Raw genomic sequence first — 27,344 nt, forward strand, 5'->3', positions numbered from 1 at the left:
CGGAGGTTGGATACACCAAGCGGGTCAGTCTGGTCTAAGGGCCCGATTACGACTTCGGTGATTTCACCTCCAGCTTGCTAGAGCGGCTCATGAAATGCCATCGAGCCGGTGGCATCCTACCCACTGTATCACGAGTTCACCGAGGGGCTGGTGATGTGTGGGAGGTGGTGTCCTAGTGACAGCATGATTCGGCTCTGGGAGAGCGCCCGGAGTCAATGCAGTTCCCACGGTGGTGTAGCTAGCCATTCGGGCACACAATTATATTGCATCATGTTTTGAAAGTCACCTTCGACGCTCATGACGAGCTCAGCTCGTCATGAGGTACACCTCTCGTACACTCATGCCGAGCTGAGCTCGTCATGATTAGTAGGAATTACAGATTTTCAGCACAGGGGGGGAAAACCATAAGCGTCAATGGTGTTAACACTGCGCACACCAACACGATGCCATCGGAGCCCAGTACATGGGAACCAGCTACATTTCACAAGGGCACAATCGCCCTAGAGTCAGTTATATGGCCCATTGCCAAGATGGCGGTGCAGGAATACGAACCATCTCCATTGACCGCCTCTCCCAACGCTGCTACAGGAGGAGCAATCTTGGCTGCGGTCTCCCCGCCTGCATCGTACACCGGTGGTCGGACTGCCAGGACTGAAGACAGGCATACCACCAGAAAGTGACAGCAGTTCCCTGATCACCAGGATCGTAATTGGCCCCAAAGTTTTAATCTTCTAACTCATCCTGTTTTTTTAGAAGTCAAAATCTTCCAGTGTGGGCAAGTCCAAGGCCAAAGCCGGAAAGTGTGTCTCGAAGTCAGGTACATTGTGGTCAAGCTCCCGCTGAACTTGTTAGTTTTGACTTCAGCTCCAAGTGGAACAAGCCTAGATTTCATAGCTGCCTGGTTCACTTTGCCTTTGGGATGTGTTGTAGTTCTAGGCTTTCTCTTCCTTGTTCCCTCCCCATTGGTCAACCCCTACGCATCACTTAGAATGCTCATATGGTTCTTATACTACGTCACCCAAACCCCTGAAGAGTTCCAGACTCTGCGCAGTCTTCTTCTTACCTCTCCGCAGGCTTGTTGTAATAAATTTAAATAGAAAATATTCCAACTTCGTGTTTGCAATTATTGTCACTACAGGATGCTTTTGCCACTTCGCCCCAGTCCAGTGGGGAAAGCTTGAAGTTGTAGCTAGGTAGGGCTCCTCAGAGAATCCGAAAAACATATTTTTCTTGCATTCCTTGGGTGCGACTTCCCATGGCAGGCCTTAGCATCTTATCCCAGCCATCTGCAGGTGAACAAAACTAGTAAGTCCCATTTTTGTGCAAATGCTGAGAAGTTCATCCTAGTCACTCTGGCAGCCTTTTGGTCCTCAGGGCAGCCTTCTAGGTACCAGGTTTCTCTCAAACGAGGAGGATGTAAGCTAAGTGGTCAACCTGGCCTTCTTTTTTGTCGAGGATCCTGAATTTTGTATAGGCAGAAAAACAAGTGGATGCCAGGGAATAGATTTGTTTTAAATGGGACTGTAGATGGGGTGATCAGATATTAGACTGTACCACTACATCTAAAGCCCCAACTGTATTTCTTTCCCTTTCAGAGAGCAGATTGAGGGGTTATCCCCAATCTTCTCTCTCTGGGGGTCACAAAGCCCACTGGTTGCCAGAGATAGATTTAAAAATTTTAAAAGAATAGGGATGGGGATGGTGCTGGCCCCTCCTGGCATTAGGCCACAACTCCACACTTAAAGCCCCAACAATCTTTCTACTCTCCCTGGGGCAGCATGTTTGCATCTGAACTACCAGTGGCTCATAAATTGATTACAGCTGTCTTCAGTTCCCTTCCCCTCCTAGGAGAGAAGGTCAAATCCCACAAAAACCCTTCACAAAGAAAAGCTTTTCTGCCTTGCACCGTTCTTCTGTTAAAGCTGCATATCAAAGGTAGCTCATGACACTTGGCTGCTTTGAAGAGCAGGAATCTTGAAGTCTTCAAGGACCTACCAACCTCATGTGGACAGAATACGTGCCTAGACGGTGTGATTTTATAGAGTCTGGAGGAGGTGCAGTTTGTGGCTTTTCTTTTTCTGGTTGCTATTTATTCAGGTTTTGTATATTGAAAACAGGGACAAATCAAGCATACATCAGTCAGCCTAGAGTCGGACATATCTTTAGCCTATATTCTTCACCACCATGTCTTGTACAGCACATATTACAGGCTTAGCATAAGAATCAACTGGTTGCATCTTTGTTTTTCCCAGAAGTAATACTGGAAAAGGGAACCCCACAACTTTAAACTTTAAAATCATGACTAGATTGTCATCCATTACATGACCAGTTTTCAGCCTCTGTTACAAACATTCATAACCACCACCCGCAGGCATACTTTGGGAAGAGTTAGGGGACTGAAAGAGGGAAGGTTAGGCCTAGTTCAGAACTACAGTTTGTAAAACTGAAGAAAAAAGTATTGTGGTCTTACTCATGAACACTGCAATTATGCAATTATGTGGCTTCAACTTTTTTTGCATAATTCTGGATTTACCGCATTTGCCACATAATCCATCATCTGCTCCATAAATCTGCAGATATAAATGAAAAAAAATTCTAGCTCAAATGTATCAAAAGTTACTAAAAACGAGGCTATATGTATTTGCGTGCACTGGAAAGACCTGTGTAGAGGTGAACTGGTTACATTTCAGTTACATATTGCTGAATTTGGGTAGTAATGAGGTGAAATCATTGCCTAGACAATATCAACATGTGTAAAAATCCCAAATTTACGAAGTAATACTATCAAAACATGTGCTGCATTATACCACATAATGTGTCTTTGCAAGGTGGCCATGCATGGCTTGGTGAAAATTATTCTAGGTTTTGTGTCACCCTTGCGCTACCTTGCGCTACCTTGCTTGGTGAAAGGGTGAAGCAAAACTTTGATAAATATGCCTTATGTATCCAAAATTGGCACTGTGGCTCTGCAGTGGATGTATGACATTACAACGCATGTTTTTACCACGCATGCCTTTACATCGCAAGTTTTACAACGCATGCTTTTACAACGCATAGTGTTGAGGGGTGCTGGATAGTGAATAGTTTAATTTACTATTCCAACTCTAGTCCCCGTGGATAGTAGGGAAGGTGTTGGATAGTAAATTAAATCTATTCCCTATCCTAGAGCGCCCCCCAGCGCAATGCGTTGTAATGGCATGCGTTGTAATAGTTGCGTCGTAAAGGCTCTGCGTGGTAAAAGTTGCGTTGTAAAGGATGTTCCCCCTCTGCAGTACGTGATTTGTTTAAATAAAATACAGAGCTCTCAACAATACATCACTAGAAACAGCACACAATATCTCATAGGAAACTGTACACAAATGTAAACGTCCCTGTTGCATTACCTTGCATACCCTAACTGCTTACATGTCAAGTTTCCGTACAGGGTTTTCCAGTCATCTGAACAGACGGTCCTCCAGGAACCGGAAGTGAAAAGCTGGAGCACCGCATTGCTTCCACTCAACCGAACTGAAAGAGGAAATAAAGTGCAGCCAGTCATTTACACTTAACCACTGCTCACAATATTGCATGCTCAAAACATCGCAGGTATTGAAATAGGAGTCCGATATTAGCTAAGAAGCACATTTTTGAGTTCTTAATAGGCTAATCCTTCTTGGTTTCTTGGCTTCTCAAGCTTTCGTCTGTAACTCTTACATAACCTTTTGGTTCATCTCAAGAGGTTGCAAATGGAAGCAAGAGGGCAACTGTAAGTAAGTAAATCTTATTATGCTTGATTAATTAAAATCATTGCATACATTAATACATTTTAAATAAAATATCTAGCTCTTATGCAATAAAAAAACACTATTAAAAGGACCCAACATTTTTACAATAATAAATAAATAAGAGTAAAAAGTCATTAAAAAAAAGGACTCAAGTTATTAATAACTACTGCTCCCTCCTCTTTTAAATCTATTGATGTTATTCCAAACAGTGGCTGTTCTGATTCAAGTTTTTCAATCTTTTTGTGGTTATATCAAGAAATTTACTTACCCAGCAGTTTAGCTGTGTTATCTCTGGATAAAATACATCATTACTGCTTGCCGGCACGACCTAACTCCATGCTGTCTGAACGTTGGTTTTAGCAAGGTTATCCTTATATCTCTTAGGCTGTTACAGATACATATAAAGTGGATAACATCCTCGATTCCACAGCCACATAAACGGCAGAGCTGGCTCCTCTACTTTTCACCCAAGGAGGTAAGAATTGATTGAAGGACCCAACCCCCAACGAAAGTTTTAGGAATTATTCCTTGGTGGAGATTTGTATTCCTGTTGTCAAGTAGGATTGGGGTTTAAGTGCTTTGTATATATTCAGTACTAACCAGCCGTGAGCTCGTTTGGCTAGTGAATTTTTGTCCTCTATGACAAACAATAATCGAGCCACCTTTGTTACAGCTTGTTTAAAAGTCAAATGATTCATTGAGATGTGCCACAAGTCTGTTAAGCCTAAAAGTTTGATGGACTACTGCAGATATTCTCTTGCTGGAGATTGTTGGGGGGGTAGACAGTTCTTTCCTTCTTCATCGCTTTACATTTTATGCCAGCATTTCACATATGCTCCCCGTTTTTCCATTGACTGGTTTTGAAGCCTAAATTTCAACCGTATTTGAGCTGGGGAAACATTTCTAGGAAGTTGGAAGATCGCTTGGTAAGAGTTGGATATTCTGTTATCGAGAATAGTTGCGTCTTTTACTTTCATCCGTTCGCTTCCGTAGGTTATTGTAGGCTGAAGTTTAGTTCGCAGGACCCTTAGCAGTGGGTTAAGCGTCAGGTCCGGAAGCAACTGGTTTTAAGGCTAGGTAGGTCATTACCCCCTTTTTACGCAGAGATTTCATTTGTGGTTTAAATGTGTTGTTCTGGTCTAGTGTTATCCCCAGGTATTTGTAGTTTGCTGCTTGATCTAAGCGGTGACAGTCAAGGAACCAATTGAGGTGTTTCTTCTTCTGGTAGTGTATGACCATAGCTTTTGTTTTATTAAAGTTTATTTTTATTTCATTTTGTATTGAAAAACTGTGAGTCACGTTCAAGAGATGCTGAAGTCCAATAGGGGTTCGACTTATCAAAACTAGGTCATCAGCATATAACAAGTTTGACAGTGTCATGTTCCCTAGTTTTGGTGCATGGGCTGCACATCTGTTCAGCTCCCCCGGGAGATCCGCTAATAAAATTTTAAAAAGCAGTGGGACTAGGACGCACCTTTGTTTTAGCCCTTTTGAGGTAGGTATTTCTTTCGATATATGAGAACCAGTGCCTATCTTTATCCTGACCCATGTGTTAGTGTGTAGGTTCTTGAGTTGGTTTAGGAGAGGGGGTGGTGTTCCCCAGCCATCCAGTTTTTGTCAGAGTTTTGTTGGGTCGACATGGTCAAATGCAGCTGTGAAGTCTAGGAAGCAGAGAAATATTTTCCCTGCTTAGCCTCGTCCATGAGCAAGGTCAGCGCCATAATGTTTGTTATTGTGCCTTTTCCCTTCGGGAACAGTGTTTCCGTTGGTGGGATTATATGGTTCTCTGAAGCCCAAGTGGCTAGGTCGTTTAGGACTAGCCCAGGGTAATATTTAGCCTCGATGTCTACGGGGGCTATCATCCGGTAGTGTTTTGGTATGGACCTTGCACCTTGTTTATAGATTGCACAACTGGTTAAACAAGGTTTAAGAGGTAGTGATAGGGTACTGAAGACATCAAGCATTTTATCTCTTTCTACCTTTTAAAGTCAGTGTGTCTGGTTGCAAAATACCTATTGTGAGCTTATCAGGAACCCACAGTGGGCTCACAGCCCACCCATTACTTACCAGTGGTTGACTTTATTGTCACTCTCATTTGTTTGCTTGTTATTTGAGGGCTTGCACTCCTTTTCTTGCGTTTATGCCTCCCCTCGAGCTTACCATCTTTACCATCCTATTAATTGGGTGACATATCCTTCCACTGCCCGCTTATCGGGAACTGCTTTTTTTTCTTTTTGGTCAAGCAGTCTATAAGAGAGCATGTGTTTTCCATCTTTCTCTCTTGTGTGCCTCGTCCCCCAACACATTTCTTCCATCTGTGCTCTATGTTGTTCTCTCCATCATGTGTTGCTCATTCTCTCTCTTGTGCGCTTCTCTCTCACCTCCTGTTGCTCTACCCCTCATGTGCTGCTTTTCCTTTATTCTATACACACATCCAGTCCCTATTGGTTCCACCCTATGCTCACTCTGCACTTGCTCCTCCATTGCCCACTCCCACTCATGCAGCCTTTTTTAAATATATTTTAACTTTTTGGGGGGCAGGGAGCAAACTTCTGCCCTTCTGGCTTAAAAAAGCAATTTGCACTATTTCATTTTATTATTTTACCCATTTATCCTGAATGCACGTCAGTTGAGATATTGCACTGTCTTTTCTTTTTTTTTTCATTTGTCCAATGCTGTGTTGCATCTAGAAAGAGCAATAGCACAGCCAGTAGGTTCATAAGGCAACACTTATTGGTCTTACCTATGCTTCTTAACTTTCCCTGTTACCACATATAACTTTCAACCAATGAATGTCACATGATTGGATCAGGCTATACACAGGGCCACTGGAAGAACGCGATTCAGCTGGAGCTGCGTTTTTGGCATAATTATAAATTTGTCATATTTGCAACATGATCCATCATCTTCTGCATAATCTTCATATTTTAACAAAAAATATTATGTTTCTAGTTCAAACGGATCAAAAGTTACTAAAAATGTAGCAAAGCTTTTTGTAGCACACACAAGAAGGCCCTTCACGAAAATTGCCTAGTCACCTTTCAGTTGCATATTGATGTGTTTGGGTTCAACTGGTGCTAATGAGGTGAAACCATTAACCATACAGTGTTAACATGAGTTAAAATAACACACTAATGAAGTAATACTATCTCAGATTGTGCTGCATTTCGTGCATAATTTGCATAATCCAGTCAACACTGCCACATAATTTGGTCCTACTCTGAAACGTAATTGCTGAGGCTCTGGCTATAAATGATAGTTCTCTCTTCTCCACTGTTAGTATCTTTCACCTCGACTCAGCTTTACTCAACTATAAGACCCATGGCATAAATTTAAATTTGGCCAGCTTGCCGTTAATACAATATTTTGGTGGAGTCAGCACCTTGGTCACACAGACGGAAGTCAGACCACCGAAAGCAAAGATGTCCTCCTTGTGGCAAACATTTTTCTGCCAAAATAGCTCCCACATGTATCGACCCAGCTGCTTCGAGGGTAAAAACTTTGTAATATCTAGTTTGCCTTCCTAGGCTGGCGTGGCAAAACCGTCCCACGTGTGATTTGTGGGAGGCCCATGTTCAGAACCTATATACCAAATGTCCCCTGTGTTGTGGATATTTTCTCCCCCATAGGAGTTGGGATATCTAAAAAATGTTTGTGACTGCCATTGTTCCAAACAGAAAGGACGTGAATTGCAATGCTGTAGGAAGGACCAACCTTACTGTCGATGAAGGATGTTTCAGATGGTGGGACCAGCGGTGGGTCCACTTTTGAGGACACTGCTTGCCACTCTAAATGGAGACGGGACGTCGCCTTGTGAGAAAATGAACATGAAAGACCTCGGAAATGTGATGCCAATAATATTTATTAGAGCTTGCCAGTCACAATATATAAGTAAATCTCAAGTGGCTCCTTGATGCATATATAAAACGTGCTTCGCCTTTTACTCCTTCATAAAGTAGGATGCTAGAGCCCTTGTAATAATCCACACCCAATGAAAATGGAAAAGAGTGAAAAGGCAAAAAGCATTTCTCCTAGAGCTTTACATTGTAAATGAAGTTACACACACCATGCACACACACACTCGCACGCATGCCCACTCATGCACAGGCACAGATGTGCACACAAATACACAGTCTGTGTAGTGTCTTTCTTGGGTATATCAGCTTCGAGTTTTATGGTCTTTCTTGGGTTGTACTCGCCTAAGGTAAAGGCAGCAATAGCCCTGTCAGGATCTCAGACTCTCTCCCTCGTGTCCCTCACACTGGCCCCATATACTTGACTGAAAGTAGCTGGAAGGAAGGTATCGGTATCATTGAATAGTTTGAGTTTGTTATGCCAAACGAAAGATGCCATAAATTCTTGCAGCGGCATCATAGGTCCTGTAAGAAACCGGGTTAGATAATAGGATAGAATATTTAATAGAAGTAGAGGAGAAAGAGCTAGGAGATTTTGAAAAATATACTAAAGAATGGAATGGGAATGGTGACATCAGAGAGTCTTCCAATTTGCACCATATAGTAGTAGATGAAGAGTTATCAACATTCATATGAGGTAATACTTGCTTCAAGACAAATGCAGTGTGATATTTTGAAAATTTGGGAAGTTTACCCCGCCCAATTCTTTAGGTATATATAAGGAATTTATGGAAATACATACTTTTTGCCCACTCTATAAACAAATTCTTTGGGCCTCATTAGGATGGAGGATTTTCCGCATCCTCCGGGCCGGCGGAAGCCACCGCCGGCCTGGAGGATGCGGAAAATCCTCTGTGGACCCACCAAGACCCACCGCCACATTAGGATGGCTGGTGGGTCCTGGTTTCCGTCCGCAGCTTTTCCTCCGCGGTTGGCTTACAACCGCGGCGGAAAATGACTAAAATGGTGACGGTGTCTCTCAGACACCGTCAGCCAGATTAGGATGTGCATGGAAACATGCTTTTCCGCGGCGGCTTTTCCGCCGTGGAAAAGCATGTGAAACTTCACTGCGGGGGCCCGTTGCAGGCCCCCTAGGTGAAGGCGGGTTGGGGGGTGCACATGGGGGTTACTTATGGTACCCCCCTGCATTTGTATGCAGTAAGCGGCAGGCACCGCGCGGTGCCTGCCACTGTCTACATACAAATGCAATGCGTGCGTTTTTAACATTGCTGCGGGTGCAGCTTGAAGCTCCACCCGCCGCAATGTTAAAAATAGAGGATGTGACCGCAACCTTTGCGGTCACATCCTAATTGCACAGGAATGAATTTGAATTTGAATTTAAAATATTTATATAGCGCGACGTTCACCGTGCGGTTTCTTGGAGCTGTGGAGGCAAATTTAGCAGTAGGAACGAAGGCTGGAGAGGGGGGATCAGTATACATTAAGAGAAAGCCTGAGTGAACAGAAATGTCTAGAGATCTTTTCGAAAGATGGAGTATTGCGTGGCCAGGCGTAAGTGGTCGGGGAGGGAGTTCCAAAAGGATGGTGCTAGAACTGAGAAGTTGGCTCCGCTCCATTTCTTACGTCTGTACCGGGGAACCTGAAGGAGAGATTGTGTAGATGAGCGGAGCTCACGAACAGGGGTGTAGTCTTTTAACAGAGAGGAAATGAAGGCAGGGGCAGTGCCCTGGCGCGCCTGAAAGACCATGCAGCCTGTTTTAAAGAGGGATCGCTCCCTGACAGGTAGCCAATGTAGTGCCCTCAGGAGGGGAGTAGAGTGGTGGGAACGGGAAAGGCCATACACCAATCTGGCCGCCTGGTTTTGAACCAGCTGGAGCTTCCGCAGACTATACGCTGGGATGCCGTTATAGAGGGCGTTAGCGTAATCCAGCCGGGAAATAACCAGAGCGGACATGATTAACTTGAGTGCAGGGGGAGAGAAGAAACGAGAAACAGAGCGAATAGTTCGAAGAACGAGAAAGCAGGAAGAAACAACAGAACTAATTTGTGAGTGAAGGTTAAGGTGATTGTTAAGTTTGATGCCCAGAGTCTTAACTGAGGGAGAAGGTGTGGGAGGGGATCCTAAAGCAGAGGGCCAAAAAGAAGAATTCCAGGGACTGGAGGGACCACCCGTAAGGACCAATTCTGTTTTATCAGGGTTCAACTTCAGATGGTTGTGGTTCATCCAGTCCCTGATGAAAATCATAATAGACTGAAAGTTAGAGATAGAGTGGGGAGAAGAGGACAGATTAAAGATGAGCTGGAGGTCATCTGCATAATTATAAACAGTGACCTCCAGTTGCTGAAGTGCAAAGATAAGAGGATAGATGTAGAGATTAAACAGAAGGGGGGAAAGAGAAGAACCCTGGGGGACACCACATGTGACTTTGAGTTGGGTGGCCGAAAAGTCCCCTAACCGGACCGCCTGGGTGCGGTCCCTCAGGAAGGGCGATAGCCAGACCAGGGCTGAGCCCTCGATCCCCGCCGCTCCGACACGGGAAAGTAAGATGGAGTGATCCACCGTGTCGAATGCGGCGGAGAGATCGAGGAGCACCAGAGCCTGGTGGTTGTTTTGGTCCATGCCCTCCCTGAGGTTATTAAGGACCGACACCACGACGGACTCAGTAGAGTGCCTGGGCCGAAAACCTGCCTGGCGGGACGCTAGGCCCCCATTAACTTCCACATGGGCACTGAGGACTGATGTTACGTGTCGCTCCAGCACCTTGCCCAGGTAGGGCAGGAGAGAGATGGGGCGATAGTTGGCTGGAGCAGAGGGGTCCGCGCCAGGCTTCTTAAGGATGGGCACAATGGTGGCAGTTTTAAGTGCTGGAATTACCACCCCCTGAGCCAACGAGTTGTTAAGAAGGGAGATTGGGGGCTTAGAGCAAACGGAGTAGATATGTTGCAAGATGTGGGCTGGGCAGATATCTGCCGGGGAACCAGACTTCACTTTGGGAAGTATTGAGAGAAACATTTCTTCAGTAAGTGGGGGAATAGAAGAAAGACAACAGTGAACAGTAGGTGGAGAAGGCTCAGAAAAAGTGGGGGAGGGAAGTGGGATATTGGCTTTGATATTCCCAATTTTATCTAAAAAATAAACATTCAGAGAATCACAGAGGGATTCAGTGGGGGGGGGGGCTTGAGGGAGGCCCTGTCCAAATAGGCCAAGTCCTGAACGATGGAAAAAATTTCCCTAGATTTATTCTCCGCCATAAGGATTTTTGTTGAGAAATGTTCAGTTTTAGCCCTTATTATAGCCTTTTTATAATCACTCAGCACAGTCAAGTAGTGGGTTTTTAATAGAGGGCAATAGTCCTTTCTCCATTGTCTCTCGGCCTGCCGGAGGGTCAATTTCTTGGAGGGAACTTCGCATGCCATGCGGAGGTTCCCTCCTGCTCTGGGGGCCTAAGTGTTCTATTAAGTGTCTTAAAGAATTTTAGAGAAGGTTTTATCTGTCGAAAAAACAGATAAAAATTGATGACGAAGAGCATCATCATCTTTATGGTGTCTAGCCTAACCCAACAAGACAAATACAAAGGGGACCATTTCTCAGACATTTGAAGAATCTTATGTTGGCCATCGTCTAGATTAATCTGAATGTTTTTTTTCATTGGAGGTGGAATGTTTTATTCCAAAGTATTTAATATATTGTGAATTCCACTTAATCCCTGTGCTAACAAACATATCTTTTAAACAATATTTATTTAGGGGGAGAACCTCATATTTTGAGGAATTTAATTTATATCTAGATAGATCAGCATTAGATGATACAAGATTAGCAAAGACAGGTACTAATATTTGCAGATCCGATAAAGAGAGAACTACATCATCTGCATAGGCTGTGAATTTCATTTGATAATCCTTGCATCGGAATCCCTGAAAAGAAGAGGAGTGGCGTAGGTTTGAAGAATGTGTTCTACGGACAATATAAACAGTAGGGGAATAAGCGGACAACCTTGTCTAGTGCCTCGTGAAAGAGAAAAATAAGAAGACTGAATATCATTAAGAAATACTGAAGTCTTTGGGGATGAATAAATGAGAGCGATATATTTTATAAAATTTGGATTAAAGCCATACCATTCAAGAGCATCATAAATCGCCAATGGACACGATCAAAACTCATCAAGCTATCCAATTGCACAATTTTTGGGGAAAAATGGGTGATCAAGGGCATAATCCAGGTCAAAGAACTAATGTGTGTAAGGCCTTCACTCTCTTCATTGGATATTCAAATTAAATTTGATCTTTCTTCTGCCTGTACTTTCAAATATGAGTTTCTTAAGGCTGACCTTTTGCAATCTATTTCTACGCAAACGCAATCTCCTACTCTCTCTCTGCCTCCTGAACCAGTTAATCTTTCCCCTAAAATTAAATCATCTTACATGTATATATATTTGCACCACATAACTTCCTTTCGTCCAAAATCTAAAACTGAGATATTATGGAAGACAGACCTACAGCATTCCTTGTCTTTAAAAATCTGGAAATTAATTATGAGTAAAATACAAAATACTTCCTGCAAAGCTAGTACTTCACAAACCCTCTATTATTTCTATAATAGATTGTATATCACTCATGTTTCTATACATAAATACAACCCAACTCTTCCAAACATGTTGGTCTTGTAAAGCGTCACCAGGCACATACTTAATAATAATAATAATAATAATGATAATAATACGGACATTTATAAAGCGCAAACAGCTACCTCAAACAGTGGGGGCCCTGCGCTCTAGCAATAGGCGGCAGGCAAAAGAAGACCAGAGCATAGAAAGCCCTGAGCACACTAACCTAAGCTAAAGAGCCACGTTTTCACCGCTTTCCAAAATAGTGGCTCTGAATCAGTATGCTGGATATTGTTTTGCAAAAAGTTCCAAAGCTAAGAGGCCCAGACCGTGAAAGATCTGCCACCTAGCCGGGCTCTCCTAAACTGTGGAGTGCAGAGCAGATTTTGCACGTCTCAGCAAACTATTCTGCTTATAGTTGCATAGCCGTTGTTTCAGGTAGGTAGGAAAATTACTATGGGTTGACCGGAATGCTAGTGTCAAAGCCTTAAAATCGATTCTTCTTGCTACTGGCTGCCAGTGGAGCTCTTTGATGTGCGGAGACATATGATGACGGAATGGTACATACCTAATCAGTCTCACTGCCACATTCTGAACCATCAGCAGTCTTCTGACTAAGTACATCAGCAGGCCCACGTATAGACCGTTAGCATAGTCCAGCTTAGATGTCAGAGTGGCATGGACTATGACTCAGCGGCAGTCCTCCGGCTGCAGGTGGTGGAAAATCCGCAGTTTTCTCAATTTGCTAAAACAGGCTGCTGTCACCTGCTTAATTTGTTCAGAAAAAGAAAGGTCAACCTCCCACTTAACTCCTAGATTTTTTACCATGACTGCAGGGGTGGGAGGGGATCCCATTTCCACTGGCCACCACAAGTCCGCTGCTTCCGTTTTCTCTGCATTGAGTTTAAGCTTATTGTTGTTCATCCATAGGTTTAAATAGCCCTTAAAACTCTTGAAGGAGTCCTCTGACTGCTCGTTAAAAGAGAACACCAACTGGTTATCGTCGGCATACAATATCACCTTCACGCCCCAGTTAATAAGTGAGAACAACGGGCCAGATATATATTGAAAATAAGCTGGCTCAGGGCCGACCCCTGAGGAACTCTACACCATAGATGTTTGGGTTTAGACCTATGGGGTTGCAGGGTGACCTGCTGAGGACAATTGATTTGACATGATTTCAGCCAAGCCAGAGCCTCCCCCCCAATGCCGATGTCCTGAAGTCTCTGAACCAATCTCAAATGGTCTACCATGTCGAACGCTGTGGATAAATCCAGGAGCACCAGCATCGCTGATGCCCCTGAATCCAACGACATTCTCACCGATTCTGCCATCTCTAAAAGAGCCGTCTCAGTACTGAACCCGAGTCTGAATCCAGATTGAGTATCATGTAAAATACCATGATTCTCGATGAAATTGACCAGTTGTCGTTGCACCATTTTTCCAGCATTTTTCCTGGGGCTGGTAGCAGTGAAATTGGATGGTAATTACTCAAATGCCCTGGTCTCCATTGGGTTTTTTCCTGAGGGGAAGGAGAGTGGCATGTTTCCACATGTCAGTGAAGATGCAAGAAGTAACAGATGTATTCCAAATGTGGATTAACACCTGGATAAACGAGTGTGTCAACTCTTTCCACAATTTAGGGGGGCAAGGGTCCTCTGGTGAGCCTGACTTACAACTCTGGATCTGTGCTAGTGCTTCCTGCTGAGTGATCAGGTGGAATTCCCTCCTTGCATATGTTTATCCATTACCCATCAATTAGGACATTCTGGTTTGAAGATTGTAGAACTATTTCCACTATATGTTCAATTAATTTTCCATTTGATATTCAACTTATTTTCTTTGGGTAGTTCCTTTCACTTTTAGCCGGTTAATTGTAACTTAGGTAAATTTGTGGATCTATTAATTGCCAATCCACTTCAGGTCTTACATCCAATTGGAAGAAATCTAATTTGGTCAATTCTACTAGTTGGTGGAACCTTCTCTGTTCACATAATAGACTTGATACTGCATCAGTTACCTCTACGTTACATGTGATTAAAAAGGATTTGTTCTGGTCGCCTTTTACTAATTATGTAAATAAAAAGCACGCTCCCATGACACTACGATGTCCTTCCAGTCTCCATGTACTTTTTTCTTTAATATAGGAATCATTTTATTAACCTATATAGTAACCATATCACAAGTAATGTTATTATATGATATGAGCAATATTTTATGTAATGTTTATTTCTTTCACCTTCATTTCATTTTCTTTTCTCTCTCTGCGTTTTCTTTTTCTTCCTATCCTTCATCATAAATTATAATATATAAAAGGCGATATTATAAGGTACGAAATTATTATATTGTTGCAATTGGGTTACAGAATATATTGCATTATTTATTTAATTCATTATTCTTCATTGTACCTCTCTTATTGCTTTCTATTTTTACACAGTGTTGTACTTTGCATTTTACAAGGAAATTCTGTACTTATGTTACTTATTTAAAAAAAGCTTCTTTAAACTAAAAGGTGTTGGTACCGGATTCAGAATCTCAGCATCTCTGTTGGCGGTTTCCAACAGGTCTCTACTATAGGGTGTAGAGAGCATCTAAACCACCGTTTAGGGTGTCTGATGGACCATTGATTCATTCCCACCTACATTCCCATTCTCCCCTCAGGACAGGTTATAATGGGTGTGGCTCCACGACCGCCAGCATGCCATCTATACTGATGGCATTCTTTGGTATGAGGAAGCGTCCTCGAGCGAGATGTGATACCTCAATAGAGAAAGAGACCATCAGCTCCTTGAGCATTCAGGTTAATGGATAACTAATGACTATCAGTACCTGTTGATTATGTGGGGGCTCGAACGTTTTGATGCTGAACTGAACCACTTGTGGAATTGAAAGTAGAAGACATCCCCCCATTGAATTAAAGGTCACCCTACTGTCCCTGGAGGTCGCCCTAGAAGCCAAATATGGTTAAGACCAGTGGTTCTTAACCTTCAGTCTTCTGTGGATCCCCCCATTTAATCATTGCTGGAATCCAAAGCACCCCACTGAATTTTTATTGGAATACAGGGACCACTACCGAGGAATTACTGGATGTCAGAGACCCAGCAAAAAGCTATTTGGTTGATTTGAACCCCAAATTAATAAAAAAACATACTGAAAAGTACTCATCAAACAAAAACACAAAAAAAATTATGAAATATTTTATTTAATTCACAAATACATATAAAAAGTAAACATTTTCATTTTAATCAGAAGGTTGAGGCTTTTCTAAATGTAACTGTGGCCACTTTTTGTCCCTTTAATATTCTGTCTGATGCACTTGCACTGCTCCCACGAATCAATCTGAGGACCCTAACTTAGGTTCAGCCTCCAATTGCAAATTTCTTAAATTTACTAAATGTTTTAAAATGTTTAACTTCACATGTTTCTTCTTTATTTGCATATACTCTTTGAAGAATATTCAATTCTCTAAGCAGTTGTGGACCCCTGAGTAGGCATCACTCACTCCCGGGAGTCCTCGAACCACAGGTTAAAACGACTGGGTTGAACCATACCAGAATGGGGGACCCCAAGTGCTCTAGTGGCCCTAGTTGGGATCCATTAAGATTCTTGCATTAAAAGTGTTAGGGAGCCTCTGTCACACCACCCAACTTTAAAGCACTCCAAAGAAATAAAGACTGTTGCCTCTCATGCACAAGTTCTATTCCTCACTGTTCTTATAAAGTCCAACAAACATATAGATACCCATGCACACAACACATTAAGGATACAGGTTTAACAGCACACAGCCCGACAGTCATCCATATTCATGTGCAGCAGGCGGCTTAGGAGGATGTACATCAGCAAAAGTACCAGGCACAAGTTAAATGCACCACACGAGCACATGTTTAGGTGCACTAAGGGATGACTACTTATGAGCCTTAGGAGAGTACTCAGCAATGCCTCTTAAGGGAGCACACTGTATTGTGACTAGTGGACAGGGGAGTAGCCAGAAAAATAAAATACCTCCCACTTTGAACCTTGTCCCAAAGAGTGAAAGGGATGATGCAAGAAAGACCTGTGGTAAATTTAAATTACCTATACTTAATTTATGCGGTAAAGTTCAATAAGAATAACTCAGTCAAAAATTAAGAGGCAGAGTCCGTGGCATCTGAGTTTATAAGGGTTTTATTCCTTAAAAAGGAATTGGTTCGAACCAGGTATCATGTTCCATCACCACAAGGGTTCAGGAAGGGAATCACACTACTTTATTAACAGAATATCATATATATAGTCAATGCATTACAGTGGTGATAGATGCAGAAGGCGTAACAGCTGAGAGAAACGAGATAAGAACACATGTACGTAACAAAAGGCGTGCACGAGGGCGTACACGGAGGTGTGTGCTAGAAACGTCATAGAGAAGTGTCACAGGTGGGTGGATCCATAGGAGAATCCTGCAGAGTCAGCAGAAATACATGGCAGAGATGCGCGCGCAGCAGCATGACGTGTGATTGACGTGGAACTGAAGGGTGAAGGGGACTTGACATTTAGCCTTACATGAGGAGACAGAAGTCTGGGGTGTCAGAACAACCTAATCCCAAATCATATCTAATATCTTGTGTTTGAGGAACTGTATTATCTGGAAGGAAAGGTCTCTCGGGCAGAGGCTATTCTATACTGACTGCTAATGCGTGTATAAGCGTCTATGTGTCTGCATGTAGTGCGGGGGCCATGGGCCTACCATAGTAACAGGAGCAGTGAATTACTTGCATGGAGACAGTGAGGCCGGGCCCTTTGCTCTGCAGCTGGGAGGATGTTTACCTGAATCACTAGACAGGAATGTATTTTCGAGGAGCGGAGCAGATAACTTGAAGGCTGAATACAGTTTTGGCAGGCAAGCAGGCCGAGCCGGGCACCGCTCGCCGCGCAGGGAGTAAGGCAAGGGTCATGGAAGCGGCAGGCTGCTTTCAGAGGCAGAAGGCAGAAAAGGCTTGATGGCAGAAATCAGGGCCTAGCTCCCCCAGAGCCAGGAAAACGTGAAAAGTGCACCATGTAAAGACGGTGGCAAGGCATACTTAGGAACTGAATATTCGACCCATTCATGGTGGATCTGAAAGAGGACATGTTAACGTTGGACGCAAATGTATTTGCGTCTTCATAGCTGGTTGTGGAGGGAACATACATGTACTTGAAGCACGTACATGGAGCCGTTGGGGTCTACGATAGGGGACACAATTGACCATAAAAATTCATATTACCTCATTCCCTCCTTGTCCCCTACGGACCCTTCATGATATATCAATCCTCATTAATCTATCAATCTGTTCATGTAACATCATTTGCTCTTCTTTCTTCTTACGGTATTTTGAATGTGGACTTGAATGAGGGATACACGATGTGGCGCACAAGCCGCAAATCGCTGGCCCACACTGTAGACATAGGCAGCAACTGAATACTATGAGAAGGGCAATACCTAGGAAGGATAGGACCTTCCATCCCCAGGCTGACAACACGCTCCAGAACCAACCGGACCAAGTCCAGGTGCCTGGATTCTGGTGTATCTGACTTGCAATCTTGTGAAGACGGGTTATGGCTCTATATACTGATGGCGCATTTTCTGGAATGAAAACACAGCAACTCGATCCGATGACTCTACAAGCTCCGCCCCTATCGGCCAGGATGACGTCAAGGACAAGACGATTTTGAAGAACAACAATCCGCATAGCAGACTGCTCCTCCGTTAAGTTGCCTAGGGCGGAAGTAGTTTCATTCACTACTGCTTCGAGGGTTCTGGTTAATTTACGTATCAGTTTACTATTAAAGACAGCACCTAAGTAGGGAAAGAAACCTTTATTGAAGTCTGTATATTGCTCCCATGCCGTTTCAGTGTAGTCGACAATCGGGAGATCTCTCTTGGGTCTGACGTGTACTAGATGGGAGTCCCTATGATAATCAGGAGGGGCTAGGAAAACAGGTGGCAGAAGGAATGCAATGTAACAGGTACCATCCCAATCTAGAGGTAAACGTATATATGCGGTATGACCACAAATGAAATAGGAATGACGTGAAGCTTTAAATGTAGACTTGCCTTTATCACTGAATTCGATCACAGTAGTACATTTACTATGACCCAGGTGTACTGAACCATTCTTTCTGACACATAATTCACCTTTGACTGGTAATACGGACATAGCGGGCAAGACTGGTTCGGTTTCGGATTCAACGTTCAGAATCATGAGGTTAAGTGTGAAGTTACCTAATCCATATACTTCGTTTTCTAGATCAGTCCCTGTCCTTTTGGGAAGACCCTCCTTGTCAGGGAAATATACTTTATGCAGAACTGTGTTCAGATTTCCCCATACCCAATTGCCCTGGTAAACTACGGAATTGGAATCTAAGGAATTAATCAAACTAAACCATGCTCCACAGGAACCATTGTGTGTGAACGGGTACGGAAAGAGGGGCAGAACTCCATATCCAACAATTAGTAGCATTGCTGGTCTGGTGGGAATGATGTAACATACTAATGAATGTATTGTTGCGCAGCGCAAGTCGGTAAGATAACTCATGCGGGGGTAATTCACTGAAAGTGTGCTCGACAGTGTCATTTGCAGAAGAATGTGCACGCTTGAAAATAGGATAATATACATGTAACAGTATACTTGCAGCAATAATCATAAGACTCAGAAAAAACATAATCAATAGTGTCACAATACAGTGACTACGAAGTGATTTACAATATTCACGTTTCTTGAGCTGTTTCTGTCTATCTCTCTCTCTGTTGGGGTCTAGGGGATACATGTCAGAAACTTGTCTAACTGATTCACCTAGGGGAGGACTTAAACAATTAAACTGTCTGACTTGCTAGACCTCAACTTTAATTTATATTCCTGAGAAGAAGTTTTCTCGACCAGGGGGAGTTTTGAGTCAGTCTGTGGAGGAGGGCAGGGCTGGGAGTCTAAATCTGGCGGCAGTCCATGGTATTTCTTAACATGACTCGAGTGAAGCCAGCCCTTGCGGCCCTCCACTTTGATCGCAGTCCTTGTAGTCAATAGTACTAGCTTCGGCGCCTGCCAACGGGGCTCCAGCGGACTCCTCCTGTCGAAGTTCCTCACGAAGACGAGGTCCCCCGGAACAACCTCATGTGGCTTCACCTCGGTGTTGTCGGGAAAGGCTGCAGCGACCTGTGAACGACATGATTGTAGTGCAGACATCAAGGAAGCAAGGTAATCTGTCAGCATGTTACAATCAACATCGGTAATTTTTCTCGGCAGAGGCGTCCCCCACATATTTGGTGGCCTACCAAAGACCACCTCGTACGGGGATAGCCCTGTTCTTGAGTGTGCGACCATTCTCATAAAAAAGAGTGCAACTGGCAAAGCTACTATCCAGTCGACGCCTTTCTCTCTACAGATCTTGGCGAGACGTATTTTCAGAGTCTGATTATGACGTTCCACGAGACCTGCTGCCTCGGGATGCCGGACACAGTGGAATTTCCATTGATAGCCTAGCAGGAGTGATACCTGCTTCATAAGCTCGGACGAGAATGGCTGACCGTTATCTGAGTATACGATACAGGGCAAACCATACCTGGGGAAGAATTCACGAACCAGCTGCTTGGCAGTGGTCGGAGCAGTGTAATCTGGGACTGGATATGCTTCTGTCCAACGGGAGAGTGCACATACAACTACGAGGACATATTTGAATCCTCGACAGCGTTTCATCTGGATATAATCCATCTGGAGGACTTCAAAAGGGTGATCGGGAGGATGAAATCCACCTTGTTCTACTGGAATGCTTTTACCTGGGTTGAACTGACAACAGATCATGCAAGTACGCACTTTCTGTTTGGCTGCTGCTCGTAAATGTTTATTGAACCAAAGGTTTTGAATACTGTCTAACATGGCTTTTTCTCCTAGATGTGCAGGACTGTGTACTGTGTTAATGATAACTTGAACCATAGAGTCGGGGAGAAACCATGTAGATTTTCCCTTCGTCATCCATCCCTGTTCTGTTTGGATCCCTCCTAGTTCAATCCATTTCTTGATTTCGTCTGGTGTAGCATGTGTCTGTATGTCAATTACATCTAGGGCGGGATCCTTAACTGTCATGCAATGTGTCGATGTCGGGACTATTGTCTTTGTCAGATCAGTTGTGTGAGTCTGATTCTGAGCTGTATGCTTGGCTGTTCGGTCTGCCAGGTCGTTACCCTGAGAAATGGTATCTGTGACTTTCGTATGTGCCTTGCACTTCATGATGGATATGGCTGTAGGCATATGTATTGCGTCTAACAGAGCTTGAATGAGGGGACCGTGCTGGATTTTGGCACCGTGAGAAGTCAAAAAACCTCTCTCTCGCCAGAGTACTCCGAAGTCGTGTACGACTCCGAATGCATAACGTGAATCTGTGTATATGTTAACTCTTTTGTTCTTGGCTCGAATACAGGCTTGTGTCAGAGCGATGAGCTCTGCTGCTTGAGCTGACAGGGTGTCAATACAATTCGTTTCTATGACTTCAGTTTCTGTCGTGACTGCGTAGGCGGCCACTAATTCTCCTGTACTTGTTCTCATGCATGAACCATCCACATAAAGTGTAGGGGCTGGATCTGGTAATGCGGTGTCTGTCAAGTCTTGTCTGGGTTTTGTCGTAATGGTAATGACTTCAATACAATCATGTGCCAATGGGTCTGTCTCACTTAATGGCAGAAGTGTAGCAGGGTTCAATGTATTGCAACGTCTGATTTCTATGTGTGGCTGAAACAATGTCAATTCATAACCTGTCAGTCGTGCTATAGTCAAGTGTTGAGTCTGTGTTCGGTTTAAAAGAACTTCCACGGAGTGTGGAACTTGTACTGTCAATTGGTGTCCTAACACTATGGAATCGTTTTGTCTGATTGCTAGAGCTGTCGCTGATACTGATTTCAAGCACGCAGGCAACGCCTGGGCTACTGGATCTAATGTACTAGAAAAATAAGCACACGGTTTGTGTGAACCTGCTTGATCTTGGGTGAGTACTGACAATGCGGTACCTTCACGTTCTGTGACGAAAAGTGTAAAAGGCTTGCTGTAACATGGTGTCGCTAAAACAGGTGCTTGACATAAGGCTTTCTTTAAGTCGTCAAAAGCTTGTGTATGTTCCTGAGTCCATGGGAGGACAGTCGAAAACGCTGCCTCCTGGGTTGTCAACTGTATGAGTGGTTTCGCTAGAAATGCATACTGAGGGATCCATTGTCTACAGTAAGAAGTGAGGCCTATAAAAGCCCGTACCTCCTTTTGTGTCTTGGGTGGTGACATGTTTACAATTAACTGGATGCGGTCAGGTGTTAGCTGTCTCCCCCCTTTGGACAGCAAGTGCCCAAGGTAAACCACTTGCTGAACACAGAATTGAAGCTTCGAAGGGGACACCTTGTGTCCCTTGTCAGCCAGGAAATGCAAAACCGTCAGTGATGCTTGTTCACATTCGGGTTCACTTCGGGCGGTGATCAATAGATCATCGACATACTGAAGTAGGGCAGTGTTATCAGGCATGTGTATACTGTCAAGTTGTCTTTTCAGTGCTTGGCTATAGATGCTGGGGCTTTCTGTGAATCCTTGAGGTGCGCGTGCAAATTTGAAGCTTCGACCATTTAAACAGAATCCGAAAAGATATTGGCTTTTCGGATCAATTGGAACACTAAAGAAGGCGTTCTTCAGATCAATTACAGTAAAGAACGTTGCTTCGGAATCAATGGCAGTCAATAGAGACGAAATATCTGGAACCACAGGATATTGTGGTACGATGCATTTATTCAATTCGCGCAAATCGATAACTAATCGATAAACTGGGGGTGCATTTGGATCAGTGCGTTTAAGAATCGGAATGATAGGGGAGTTACATAGATTCGAGTCGGTTTCTACAACCACTCCTTGTGCAATGAGCTCGTCAATGATTTTCAGTAAAGCCGCTACAGCATCTGGGGGTAACTTGTATTGTCGGACTCGATATGGTGTAATGTGCATACAACCTACATCAGTGGGGCCTTGTGCCCACAAATGTGCAGGGACATTTTGTAACCTGGGATCAATATCTCTCAACACATAGTGACCCTTAAAGTCACGCAAAAACAGTCTTACTCCTTCCGGAGAACAGCAAATAACAGCTCCTAGAGCTTTCAGTGTCTTGATACCTAACAAGTTTTCTGGACATGATGTCGTGAGTAACAAATCTGTAGTACGTGTCAATGGACCAACTGCAAGGGGAAGTGGTTTAGATACTTCATTAACAATAGGCTTTCCAGAAAACCCAAGGGAAACATTCTGTGAGCCTGAGAGGGGTGCCCCTGGAACCTCGTCATGACTTATTGTCATCCTGCTTGCCCCTGTATCAATCAAAAACTTTCTGTCTTTTCCTAACACTTGACTATGAACGTAAGGACCCTCTTGATCTACAGGAGCCTCAATAAGAGGCAAGCCAACTTCCCTCTCTAGGCTGTTTCATGTGTATCGCTGATAATCGGGATAATCAGTTTGTGCATACTGGTACATCTGCTGAGTTGCATGTTGTGTTGCGGCAATCGGTTGTGGCTGTGGTACCGCTACGGTCTGTACTGTCTGTTGCGAAGCCTGCATAGGCTGGATATTCTGTGGTACTTGTTGTTGGACCTGGTCCTGTCTAGGTTGACGAGGCCTTTCTTTAGTTTTACCTGTAGCGATATTGTGTTTCAAAACTGCACAATCGTTTATATAGTGACCTGGCTGTTTACAATAGTTGCATGTCCCTTTAACAGGAGCTGCTGAATTATTGGACTGTGTCATGCCCTTTTTATTACCGTCAGCAGGAACTGACTGAGCAACTAACATTTTCATTTTCGTGTCTTTCATACGTCTTTGTTCGTGATCATGTTCTTCTCTAATTCTGTTCTGGTGATACTGCAACATTTGTAACATTTGTGAAGGCGTATTTGCTTGCCATGTGCTCTCGACTTTCAATACACGGTTCTTAACCTGGGGCAGGGAATTCTCGACTAACTTAGTTACAAAAAGGTGTGGATATGACTCGCTACTTGCTTTCAGGCCACTGTTAATAATAAAACATTTCTCGAATCGGGAATAAAAATCACTAGTGTCTTCATCAGGTTTCTGTTTGCAGGCTGAGATTGCACCCCAGTCCTCCTTTTTAGTTGCTAACAAACGTGGCAAAACCTGTACTAACAATCCTGGTAATGCTTTAGTTTTGTCCCCAAGCCCTAGGCCTGGGGTACGAGTATTTTCTTCGTTCTCTAATGCAGCCCAATCAATCTTTTGTTCTCCCACCTCCCATTCTTTTTCTTTCAGTTTCTCGTAAATACCGGCAGGCAAATGTACTTTCAATATTTTCATGATGTCGGGATAGGTATAATCACCCATGAGTAACATGTCTTTTATTTCACGGTGAAAACCTGCTGGGTCTTTGTCATGGCTAGGCACTAGTTTCTTCATTTCCAATAGTTCCATTTTTGTTATGGGCGTGTACACAAACACACGTCTAAAAGTATTATCATCATTCCTGACTGGGTGCACTTCTCGTAAGGGATTCTGTCTGTCTATGTAATACATTTTTCTTTCTACGGGTGGAGCTGGAACAAACTGTGGATTCAGGAAAGTACTATATCTGTGCCGATGTTCTAAAATTACTTTAATTAAGTCGGTACCTAGGCCTCTCCATTTATTCATGAGTAGCTCTATTAATATATCAGGTAGGGGACCAGGATCAGAGTGTTGGCTTTTATACAATATAAGGAGGCGCTGTATCATGTACATACCAGCTAGTCGCTGTTCATCTGGGGAAAGATTCAAAAACGTTTGCGCTAATGCGTCATCACTATATTTATCAGAATTGTCAGCCCATTGTACTGCTGACCTGGCTAATTCTTGTTCATCCATGGAATCGAGTACATGGTACCCCATTCGTTCTTGAAGTATTTTATCCGTGGCCTGAAATAGATGGTCAGGGGTCTTCGGGTTTGACATAGCAGCGTGAAAAAGTCTCTTGCTTTCTGGACGTATCGGTTTATTAAAGGGTCTACCCCTTCCTACATATGCTATTGTTCCTCTATCTTCTGTCTCTGTCTCTGGCTCCTCCTCTGAGGATTTATTTGCATCTGCTTCTGCTTCCCTTTCAGCTTTCGCTTTTGCATGGAATACTACTATTTCTTTACGAATTTTTCTGTACATGCTCTCTATACAATTTTGTTTATCATGTTTTCCGTCTGAAATATTCTGACTCCATGCAGTTAGTACCTTCATCTCTTCCTCATTTACACCAGGCCGGTCTCGTTCTCTTACAAAACAGTTTATGAGGAATCTTAATAGTAGGCTCTGAATGTCTACTTTCTGATGCGCCATAGCCTCCTGAATACATTCTGGACCCTCCCCTGTCTGAACAAAATGATATATCCTGTCTAGATTAGCTTTCAATCCTGGAAACAGAACTAAGAAGTCTGCAACACGTCTTATACGTATTGAGGCTAATAACATGCAACCATCTTTGCCTGGTATGGGGTCGTATCTACAGTATGTGATAAGTTCTTTCGCCTTTTCACTGCTAATTGGTTTCGGAGTACGTTGCATTGCTATTTCTTTAGTATTTAATCGATGTGTTGGTGGCGGGGTCTGGAAACCTCCTGACGCACCTCCTGACGCACCTCCTGAAGTGGAGGCTTGAGCAGAATCTGTCGGTAGGGCCGTGTCAGGCCCGAAAGGATTAAGCTGATTAATAGGGTTAATGGGGGGTGCAGGATGTGGTGGAGGAGTGGCCTGTCGTTGGGGATGACGGTCAGGGGGTGGTATACGTGCAGGTGGAACATTGATATATTCGGGAGCTACATTGTTTAAATAGGAAGAAAGGAAAATGTCTTCTGCGGTCTTGTGACGTAATTTAGTCGGGAGCAATGGAGGCGGCAGATCTTTCGGTACTTCCGGGGTCGCCCTGGGCAGGCCCTCAGCCAGGACTGGATACAATCCTGTCATAATAGCATTACTACGTCTATCGTGTTGTTCTGTTCTCCTTCTTCTAGTAGTTCTTTTTCTTTGGCCTTTTCGGAATCCTCTTTACTTCTCTCTGCTTTTCTGAGTGCTTTCTCTGTGCGTCTATGCGATTCTTTACGCCATAATTCAATGGCATCTTTCTGTGACTGTCTGGCTTTCTTTTTCCATAATGCTTCTTCTACTCTCATCTCATGATGCACTCGGCATCCCATGTCCCTGTAACGGGCCATCTCTGATTCTCTGCTAAATCTTTGGTGTAGTCCACCCACAAGTCGAGAAATAATACAGCATCTAAGCCGTGTTTGTGGTACATAAAATATCCGGGAGTGTCCCTGGGTGGGATGGGAACAGCTTCCTCGAGTATCCCTTTTCTAGTTCCTATCTGTTTCAGTTTCGAAAACAGCGGCATGTTGAGCCGTGATACTTGATACTTAATACTTACTCGTATTTGGACACAACTAATACAATAAACACAATAATGAAGATCGAACAATCACTCATACCACGACATTAAAACACATTTAAACATTTTGAAAACGAACAACAATAACTAGAATAAAACTAGCTAACTGCATACTGGATATACTGCTAAACAGTACAGATACACCGCTAAACAGTGCAGACCGGGTCTGTGTACCCAAACCCGTCTTGACCGGACACAAACTAATGCACCCGTCTAGATGCGTCCCCAGCAACGGTACTCACCGGGAAGCACGGAACGGAAGGCCTCGGAAACTCGACACTGGACTGGACCGGACTGGACTCGACTCGTGACGTAGGTACTTCGGAACTTCGGAACTGGTGGGCCTCTGAATACCTCGGACCTTGCTCTCTCAGCTGGGCTCTGGTCGGGATCCTCCGCACTCCGCACCGCCTCGTCTGGGTGTCGATCGCAGCCTCAGTCACCTCCGTTGGCCTGAGGGAGATACAGGAAATCCTGCGGGTACGCGTAGTTGTCCGTCCGGCTGTGGCAGGGGACCAAGCCTGCAACGCACCGCCGGCGCGTAAGGTGGGGGAGGGGTCCCTGTTCGGGCGCCAATTATGGGGTAAATTTAAATTACCTATACTTAATTTATGCGGTAAAGTTCAATAAGAATAACTCAGTCAAAAATTAAGAGGCAGAGTCCGTGGCATCTGAGTTTATAAGGGTTTTATTCCTTAAAAAGGAATTGGTTTGAACCAGGTATCATGTTCCATCACCACAAGGGTTCAGGAAGGGAATCACACTACTTTATTAACAGAATATCATATATATAGTCAATGCATTACAGTGGTGATAGATGCAGAAGGCGTAACAGCTGAGAGAAACGAGATAAGAACACATGTACGTAACAAAAGGCGTGCACGAGGGCGTACACGGAGGTGTGTGCTAGAAACGTCATAGAGAAGTGTCACAGGTGGGTGGATCCATAGGAGAATCCTGCAGAGTCAGCAGAAATACATGGCAGAGATGCGCGCGCAGCAGCATGACGTGTGATTGACGTGGAACTGAAGGGTGAAGGGGACTTGACATTTAGCCTTACATGAGGAGACAGAAGTCTGGGGTGTCAGAACAACCTAATCCCAAATCATATCTAATATCTTGTGTTTGAGGAACTGTATTATCTGGAAGGAAAGGTCTCTCGGGCAGAGGCTATTCTATACTGACTGCTAATGCGTGTATAAGCGTCTATGTGTCTGCATGTAATGCGGGGGCCATGGGCCTACCATAGTAACAGGAGCAGTGAATTACTTGCATGGAGACAGTGAGGCCGGGCCCTTTGCTCTGCAGCTGGGAGGATGTTTACCTGAATCACTAGACAGGAATGTATTTTCGAGGAGCGGAGCAGATAACTTGAAGGCTGAATACAGTTTTGGCAGGCAAGCAGGCCGAGCCGGGCACCGCTCGCCGCGCAGGGAGTAAGGCAAGGGTCATGGAAGCGGCAAGCTGCTTTCAGAGGCAGAAGGCAGAACAGGCTTGATGGCAGAAATCAGGGCCTAGCTCCCCCAGAGCCAGGAAAACGTGAAAAGTGCACCATGTAAAGACGGTGGCAAGGCATACTTAGGAACTGAATATTCGACCCATTCATGGTGGATCTGAAAGAGGACATGGAACGGAGGCAGCACCAAGGATGAAGT

The 27,344-nt window shown here is 44.0% G+C and overlaps 1 protein-coding gene across 1 annotated transcript in view; it reads right to left on the reverse strand.

Annotated features, from left to right (window-relative positions):
• Positions 1–27,344, reverse strand: part of TMPRSS3 (transmembrane serine protease 3) — a 265,492-nt gene that overhangs the window by 145,604 nt on the left and 92,544 nt on the right. Inside the window, exon 5 of the mRNA XM_086948584.1 lies at positions 3,384–3,507. Within this exon, the coding sequence (XP_086804710.1) occupies positions 3,384–3,507 (124 nt within the window). The remainder of the gene's footprint in view (positions 1–3,383; positions 3,508–27,344) is intronic.

The sequence above is a fragment of the Lissotriton vulgaris genome, unplaced genomic scaffold (assembly GCF_964263255.1).
Source record: "Lissotriton vulgaris unplaced genomic scaffold, aLisVul1.2 SCAFFOLD_2812, whole genome shotgun sequence".
NCBI classification, from domain to species: domain Eukaryota; kingdom Metazoa; phylum Chordata; class Amphibia; order Caudata; family Salamandridae; genus Lissotriton; species Lissotriton vulgaris.